General features: G+C 38.5%; 1 protein-coding gene across 1 annotated transcript in view; it reads left to right on the top strand.

Annotated features, from left to right (window-relative positions):
- The window catches only part of MALRD1 (MAM and LDL receptor class A domain containing 1), a 725579-nt gene that overhangs the window by 353716 nt on the left and 362785 nt on the right, over window positions 1–9078 (top strand). Inside the window, exons 26-27 of the mRNA XM_011963908.1 lie at window positions 3121–3366; window positions 4977–5134. Of these exons, the coding sequence (XP_011819298.1) occupies window positions 3121–3366; window positions 4977–5134 (404 nt within the window). The remainder of the gene's footprint in view (window positions 1–3120; window positions 3367–4976; window positions 5135–9078) is intronic.

The following is a 9078-nucleotide window of genomic DNA, read 5'->3' as shown; positions in this document are numbered from 1 at the left end:
AAAAAAAAAAAAAAAAACAAGCCATGGAGAGCAAGACCAAAGTCTCATTCAAACACTCAGCTCTCCATACATGAAATGTTTTGGATATGTCAGTGTGCAAGAACAAAACTCAATACCTTTCTTCCCATGTTACTTACTAAAATTCTCAGTATTTACACACTCAACAGATGACTGAATTTTTAAAAGCACATTTTATCACTCTTTTCTTTTAGATTTCATAGGTAGTCTTTACATTATTTTACAATCACTTGATAGTTGGGAAATCAATAAAATAATTTTTGTAACTATCTTGTTGATTCAACGGTGTAAATATCCCATCAGATCAATTAATCTGCATACTGTGAAGCATGTGCTAAAAGCACAGACAGTTGGAAATTGTTCTGTCAGCAAGCTAGAGGCAAGGCTATTCGATTTTCCTTCTGTTGCAGATGAAAATACTTTTGGCAGCTCAGATCATATGAATTGTAATTAAAGACCCTAACTATGATGGAAACGCAAAAATAATCCCATCATTGTTATTTTGGTCTCCTTTGAATTCTGTCTTTGTTCCTAGGGCACTTCATGTATCTGGAGGCCACTCCAGTGGGCCTTCGGGGTGACAAAGCACACATCAGGAGTACCATGTGGCGAGAATCCAGTGCAGCCTGCACCATGAGCTTCTGGTATTTCATATCTGCAAAGGCCACAGGATCCATTCAGATTCTCATCAAGGTAGGAACATGGCCTGTGATGCCTCTGAACTTATTGTGTTCTGTTTTAGAGACAGGGTCTTGCTCTGTCACCCAGGCTGCAGTGCAGTGGTGCAGTCATGGCTCACTGCAGCCTCCAACTCCTGGACTCAAGCGATCCTCCTGCCTCCGACTCCCTGATAGCTGGGACTACAGGCATGCACTGCCATGCCTGGCTAATTTTGTATTCTTTGTAGAGATCAGGTCTCACTATGTTGCCCAGGCTTGTCTCAATTCCTGGGCTCAAGCAATTCTCCCACTTCAACCTCTCGAAGTGCTGGGACTACATGCATGAGCCACCACACCTGGCCCCCTCTCTCTAGGTGTCATGTGGCCTGAGGGAGTTGACTTGGCTAGAGAAGTCCCCCTGTTTTTCAAAGGTGCCATTTCCTGTGGCTGAAATGATCTATGGGGTTTGGTAAGCTGGGGCATGAGAACCAGCTTTGAGTTCAGCATCATATCCCGTGATGATGACTGAATCCTAGAGACTCCTTATATAATAATAATTAAGACACATACATTTCTTCTTCCTATTTCGTTGTTTCCTTCCCTATCCTTTCCAATAAAAGAAAATAGATTATTTGTATATCTGAAAGAAGAGCGGCTATCCATTTTTCCTCACATATGAGCGATCATTAAGGGAACTAATAATAGACATTCTGGTTCAAAGCACACTGTGCAAAGGACTGAACTACTCAGGAGAATGATCAAGGTATGATTACACGGAACCGCTTATTAACCGTGATACGGTAATGCATTTTCTTCCTGAGGATTAATTGGATGTTTCTGTCAGAGCTTTAATTTAGTATAACAAAGTGACAGTTTCAGGGAACAAAATAACATAGTAAATATTAATATTAATGAGACTTGGTCAAACACCTTTACTCTTTACTGAGTTAAAACAGCAGCTGAAAGGAGATACATGTGTGCGTGCGCAGGTATGTGTGTATTTATTTGAAGAATCTAGGTGGAATTCCTTCCTAGAAAGCTTACTTTAAAGCATGCCGTGAAGACCATTGCTGTTTTTTTTTTCCTCACACATGAGCTTTGGTTAAGTGCCCTGGCACTGAGAGAAGATGTCTGAGCTGAATACCAAAGAGCTTTTACCTCTGAACAGTTTATGTCTGCAGAGTCTATGTTTCATCGGAAACCAGAATTGACTTTATAACTTAGGACTCTTCTATAATGATGCAGAAAAGTCTACCTAATAAAATACATGTTGCAAGAACCACAACAAATCATTCTTACATTTAAAGATGGAAACTTACCAAAATATAGCACTTAAAGTTCTCATAAGAGGACTTACTGGTACTCTTGGAATGTGATGCTTGATTCTATGGTGTGCCCCATGTAAGAGATTTGGTACTGCTCTGTGGGCTTTGCTTTTATTTGCCTCAGTTGTATTTGCATTTCAATTATGTTATACTGACAAGCTTTATATTTCTAGAAAGTGCAATATTAAACCATTTTGTGATATTAGTCTTCCTACCAAGGAATAGAATTCGTGTGGTTCCTGTAATTGATTCTTAGGGAAATTTAACAGCATTTTAAAAAGCCTATCTTCTTACTATACACACACACACACACACACACACACACACACACACACAAAATACTCCCTTAAATTAGCTTAACTTCTCTAGGATTTTGCTCTTTTTATCTCTTTTGAGTGAAGGAAACTAAAGTTTATCAAATGTTGGTATGATCCAAGTCATATTACTGATAAATATCAGCACTAGAGGTCAAACTCAGGTCTTCAAAGGCATTGCTTTTTCTCATATTTTATGAACAAATCTCTATGGTTGACATTGCATTGTACAAAAATTGCTTCTAAAAATTCCAAATTATAGACAAATAAATACGCATTTTAGAGAAAAATCTGTTGTAGAGTCAGTTATTAGTTATATATTTGCAGTCATGCTTCTAAGGAGGTGTCTTACATATCGTGGCTTCTGAAAAATATTGGAGTGAATGGATGCTAATGGAATGTATTTCCAAATGCCACATAATACATGACCTCTTAGTTCCTTAAAGATTTTATTTCAGGATGAAAAAATAGAAGGCTTCACATTGGCTCTCAGATATAATTTACATCCTTGAACACAGTTTACAAGGAATGCTGCATTTGGGGAGACAGAGGGGTACTTCCCTAGATCAATAAAGTGATGTGCTTTTTTTTAGCATTTGTAAATAATCATAGTCATGAATAAGCTTCTATAGTTAGAGCTCTGGAGCCGAGTGGGAGAGATAGATGGGGTTCAGGTACCTGAAATTCCTGAGAGCAATATGTTCCTTTATAGATTAAAATGAATCCACTCGTCCTGCTTTTTGACCTCACTGAATGTGTTAGGAGTGTTCGCTCATTCTTGTTTTGTTTTGTTTTTTGTTTTAGGTTTCTGCCCACTTGGCTATTGGGAATGTCAGAATGGAAAATGCTATAGGCTGGAACAAAGCTGTAACTTCGTAGATGACTGTGGAGATAATACTGATGAAAATGAGTGTGGTAGCTCCTGCACTTTTGAAAAAGGCTGGTGTGGCTGGCACAACTCCCTGGCTGACAACTTTGATTGGGTTTTAGGGGTTGGTTCTCATCAAAGCTTAAGACCTCCCAAAGACCACACACTTGGAAATGAAAATGGTAGGTTATTAGATTGTTGTAATTGCTTTCACATGATATTCACAATGTACATCAAAATGTCTTTTCCGACAGCAACTGGGGAGCTCTGGAGAGACCACCACGATGATACTGCAAGGCGATCAAACATGTAGTGAGTGTATGTTTTTTCTTAGGACTACCATAAGAAAGGGCCACAGAGTGGATGGCTTAGACAACAGACATTTATTGTCTCAAATTCTGCAGGCTGGAAGTCCAAGATCAAGATATTGACAATGGTGGTTCCTTGTGACAGTTGTGAGGGAGAATTATCTCTTCCATGTCCCCTCCTAGATTCTGGTAGTTTCATTAGTTCCTTGGCTTGTGGATGGTGGTTTCCCCTAAGTCTTCACATCCTCTTCTCTGTGAGCATGTCTGATTCTTGGTCTGAATTCCCTGTTTTATTAGGACCCAGTCATATTGGATAAGTGTCCATCCTAATGGCCTCATTGTAACCTGATCATCAGCAAAAACCCTATTTCCAAATAAGGTCACATTCATAAGAACTGGGGGTTAGAACTTGGGCATATTTTTGGGAAGGGGGGAACACAATTCAAACCATAACAGTGTTTAGCCAGAATCCAGTATTAATCATTAATTCAGTCATTGAAGTTAGATGAGAATGTGTGCTGCCATCAAACATCTTTCCTAAATGGCATCCACTTGTAATCAATAACCCTGAATTCTGCCACTCATATGATCATCAGCAAGTCATGTAACTTTTCGGATTCTCAGATTCCTCATCTGTCATTTTGAGATAATAAAATTCGACCTTTGTGCCTCACAGAGATGGTGGAGATGATGTATATGAAGGGATAAGAGTTTGAAACCTATAGAGATGGCATGAAAATTTAACTGTAAAACCACATATGTTAAGAGTATTGGGCATGGCTCATTTTTATAGTGAGTAGCTGAGATCAAGTCTCAGCTTCCTTGGTGAAGGAATAAAGAACAGTAGCAGAATGAAGAAGGCACCCTGAATCCCTAGATGCTACGTAATACGCAAAGAAGTCTAAATACTGAAATTCCATAGGCCTATTGGAAAAAAAAAAAAAAAAACAAGCCATGGAGAGCAAGACCAAAGTCTCATTCAAACACTCAGCTCTCCATACATGAAATGTTTTGGATATGTCAGTGTGCAAGAACAAAACTCAATACCTTTCTTCCCATGTTACTTACTAAAATTCTCAGTATTTACACACTCAACAGATGACTGAATTTTTAAAAGCACATTTTATCACTCTTTTCTTTTAGATTTCATAGGTAGTCTTTACATTATTTTACAATCACTTGATAGTTGGGAAATCAATAAAATAATTTTTGTAACTATCTTGTTGATTCAACGGTGTAAATATCCCATCAGATCAATTAATCTGCATACTGTGAAGCATGTGCTAAAAGCACAGACAGTTGGAAATTGTTCTGTCAGCAAGCTAGAGGCAAGGCTATTCGATTTTCCTTCTGTTGCAGATGAAAATACTTTTGGCAGCTCAGATCATATGAATTGTAATTAAAGACCCTAACTATGATGGAAACGCAAAAATAATCCCATCATTGTTATTTTGGTCTCCTTTGAATTCTGTCTTTGTTCCTAGGGCACTTCATGTATCTGGAGGCCACTCCAGTGGGCCTTCGGGGTGACAAAGCACACATCAGGAGTACCATGTGGCGAGAATCCAGTGCAGCCTGCACCATGAGCTTCTGGTATTTCATATCTGCAAAGGCCACAGGATCCATTCAGATTCTCATCAAGGTAGGAACATGGCCTGTGATGCCTCTGAACTTATTGTGTTCTGTTTTAGAGACAGGGTCTTGCTCTGTCACCCAGGCTGCAGTGCAGTGGTGCAGTCATGGCTCACTGCAGCCTCCAACTCCTGGACTCAAGCGATCCTCCTGCCTCCGACTCCCTGATAGCTGGGACTACAGGCATGCACTGCCATGCCTGGCTAATTTTGTATTCTTTGTAGAGATCAGGTCTCACTATGTTGCCCAGGCTTGTCTCAATTCCTGGGCTCAAGCAATTCTCCCACTTCAACCTCTCGAAGTGCTGGGACTACATGCATGAGCCACCACACCTGGCCCCCTCTCTCTAGGTGTCATGTGGCCTGAGGGAGTTGACTTGGCTAGAGAAGTCCCCCTGTTTTTCAAAGGTGCCATTTCCTGTGGCTGAAATGATCTATGGGGTTTGGTAAGCTGGGGCATGAGAACCAGCTTTGAGTTCAGCATCATATCCCGTGATGATGACTGAATCCTAGAGACTCCTTATATAATAATAATTAAGACACATACATTTCTTCTTCCTATTTCGTTGTTTCCTTCCCTATCCTTTCCAATAAAAGAAAATAGATTATTTGTATATCTGAAAGAAGAGCGGCTATCCATTTTTCCTCACATATGAGCGATCATTAAGGGAACTAATAATAGACATTCTGGTTCAAAGCACACTGTGCAAAGGACTGAACTACTCAGGAGAATGATCAAGGTATGATTACACGGAACCGCTTATTAACCGTGATACGGTAATGCATTTTCTTCCTGAGGATTAATTGGATGTTTCTGTCAGAGCTTTAATTTAGTATAACAAAGTGACAGTTTCAGGGAACAAAATAACATAGTAAATATTAATATTAATGAGACTTGGTCAAACACCTTTACTCTTTACTGAGTTAAAACAGCAGCTGAAAGGAGATACATGTGTGCGTGCGCAGGTATGTGTGTATTTATTTGAAGAATCTAGGTGGAATTCCTTCCTAGAAAGCTTACTTTAAAGCACGCCGTGAAGACCATTGCTGTTTTTTTTTTCCTCACACATGAGCTTTGGTTAAGTGCCCTGGCACTGAGAGAAGATGTCTGAGCTGAATACCAAAGAGCTTTTACCTCTGAACAGTTTATGTCTGCAGAGTCTATGTTTCATCGGAAACCAGAATTGACTTTATAACTTAGGACTCTTCTATAATGATGCAGAAAAGTCTACCTAATAAAATACATGTTGCAAGAACCACAACAAATCATTCTTACATTTAAAGATGGAAACTTACCAAAATATAGCACTTAAAGTTCTCATAAGAGGACTTACTGGTACTCTTGGAATGTGATGCTTGATTCTATGGTGTGCCCCATGTAAGAGATTTGGTACTGCTCTGTGGGCTTTGCTTTTATTTGCCTCAGTTGTATTTGCATTTCAATTATGTTATACTGACAAGCTTTATATTTCTAGAAAGTGCAATATTAAACCATTTTGTGATATTAGTCTTCCTACCAAGGAATAGAATTCGTGTGGTTCCTGTAATTGATTCTTAGGGAAATTTAACAGCATTTTAAAAAGCCTATCTTCTTACTATACACACACACACACACACACACACACACACACACACACACACACACACACTCTCTCTCTCTCTCTCTCTTAAAAAGTATATGCCTGTATTTAATTAGTCACGTTGATTATGAAGAAATTTCTCATAATATATTTGGATTTTATATTCATGAATATTAGGGCAATCATTTCATCTTGGTGATTAATAAGATACGTGTTTCCAACCAGCATTACAAAGTAGTTATTTGGCTCTCTCTGTGTGGATTAGACGCTGGATTTTACCTTGCTTATTCTTTTGAAAGCATCCTAGCTAGATGGTAAACCCAATAAAGGCAAGGATTTTGCCTCCAAATTATTTCTTTCTTTACTCTTCATCTTTTAAAATGTTCCAGGGCACACATGCGCTCCCTCTGGCTTGGCCCTCCCTCTCTTTTCTTAGGTGGGCCCACTTCTGTGTTTTCTGTCTTTTCCCTCCACACGGAGTCACACCCAATCAGGAAAACTCGGTCTTTTGCCGAACTTTCCTTGACCACATTTGCCTAGCCTCCCACAGTGGTTCCTTTTCTGAGTGTCTTGCAGCTCCAGAAAGATTCCTACTAACTGGCTGTTCATTAGAAATTATTCTAGTTCAACAAACTGATTGTAAAGTCTTGAGAGCAAGGCACTGAAGTTGTAGGCGCCAAGTGTCCCTCTCAGATCTTCAGAAAAGGGTCTGCTGGATGAAGCAAAAAAGTAGTGGCCTCCCAGAGGTTGTGGCTGAGCTGGAGCCAATCCTTATTTAGGACGACCCTTGCGAAGGGATGGCCATTGTGCCTTACATGCGTGACATTCAAGTCTAGCCTGAAGAAGAGTCTGTCATCTAAATCAGAAGCATACATGGAATCAGATAAAAAAGCATGTGCCGTTGAACAATAATTTACCAGTAGCATCATTTATATGGGGTAATACTGATTATAGATCATTACAACATTTCATACATAAATACGTCTTTTATACAACACCATTACTTATGTTATTTCATAGAATTCTTAGCACACCCCTCTGAGTTAAATAATGGGAGCCTTATTTTACTAAAGGGGTAGAGGGGTCACAGAAATAACTTGACCACCCTATAGCTAAATACCCAGTAAGGGACAGAGTGGGAACGTGAATCCAAGTATGTCTATGTCCAGAACTCATTTGTTTACTCCCAACCCCGAGCCCCAAGTGTTCCACACTGACTTTGATATTGAAATGAAGATCCCCTTTTACCCAGATCTATACACATTGCGTAGAATATTTTTTAGGAAAAAACAAACAAACAAAATGAATCATGGTTCTTAGAATGGCCATATATGATTCTTAAATTACTCCTGTAATAAAAAAGTAAATTCAGAGAAACTTCAACAAAGCAAAGCTATTGCTTTTGAGAACATTTGGCAAAAAGCAGTATCGTATTACCTATTACCTATTTCTGCGTTTTTTGCCTTTGGTTACATGAGAGTTACTTTTCATTAGAGAGATGCAACTGAAACAAATGTAATTGTTGTGTCTTTAATCAAGCAAAGGGTGAATAATAAGAGGATCAAAAAAATTGAGAAATTGATGTCAATTTTCTCTTCTTCGTGAAGTTTAGTTATGAATGAGAAAAAAAAATAACCCTTAAAAGGATGTAGTTACCTTTTTGGAAGGAATAACAATTTTTTAAATACAGTTTGTTTTGTATGAGATCAGAGAGTTTACCAGGTAGGATGACTGGCTCTCACTCTCTGCTTGAGCCAAGCCAAACACTGAGTGATGAGATTCAGCCTGTGGAAAGCAATGACAGTCTCTGTTACTCCACTCCTTCATTTTATGAATGAGTCAAGAGAGGCTCATATGGGCCAAGTTATAAACTCAAGGTCACTAGTAAGTGGATCGACTATGACTTGAACTCAGGTATTCTGAAATTAAGTTTAGAAAGTCTGCGTAATTGGTTTGGTTTATGTCTTTCTAAGGAGGAGATTTGGATGTTAATCTAAGTAAAAATAACTGGGCCTTATCTTTTTCTGAATTTTGTAATAGTTCATTTTTAAAATGGCATCCTTATTTTTGCTAACATTTCTCATTTTTCCTTTTTAACTCATTTATATTCAGTATTAAATTTCTTATTAAATTTAAATGCATTACCTTCCAGACCACATAAGATTTAAAACAAAAATAAAACAAGTACTCAAGAGTAGAAAAGGGATTTTACAAGATGAAAGTTAACTCATTTTGCAAATATATTTAATTTTACTCCCACTGTTTTACTTGTTGTCACTCGTTTCCTGATGGAGTTAAAGTTTTTTTGTTTTGTTTTGTTTTGTTTTTGAGACAGAATCTCACTCTGTCACCCAGGCTGGAGTGCAGTGGCGGGG

Source organism: Colobus angolensis, unplaced genomic scaffold (assembly GCF_000951035.1).
Source record: "Colobus angolensis palliatus isolate OR3802 unplaced genomic scaffold, Cang.pa_1.0 Scaffold63, whole genome shotgun sequence".
Classification (NCBI taxonomy): domain Eukaryota; kingdom Metazoa; phylum Chordata; class Mammalia; order Primates; family Cercopithecidae; genus Colobus; species Colobus angolensis.
This window is presented reverse-complemented; position numbering and strand designations above follow the sequence as displayed.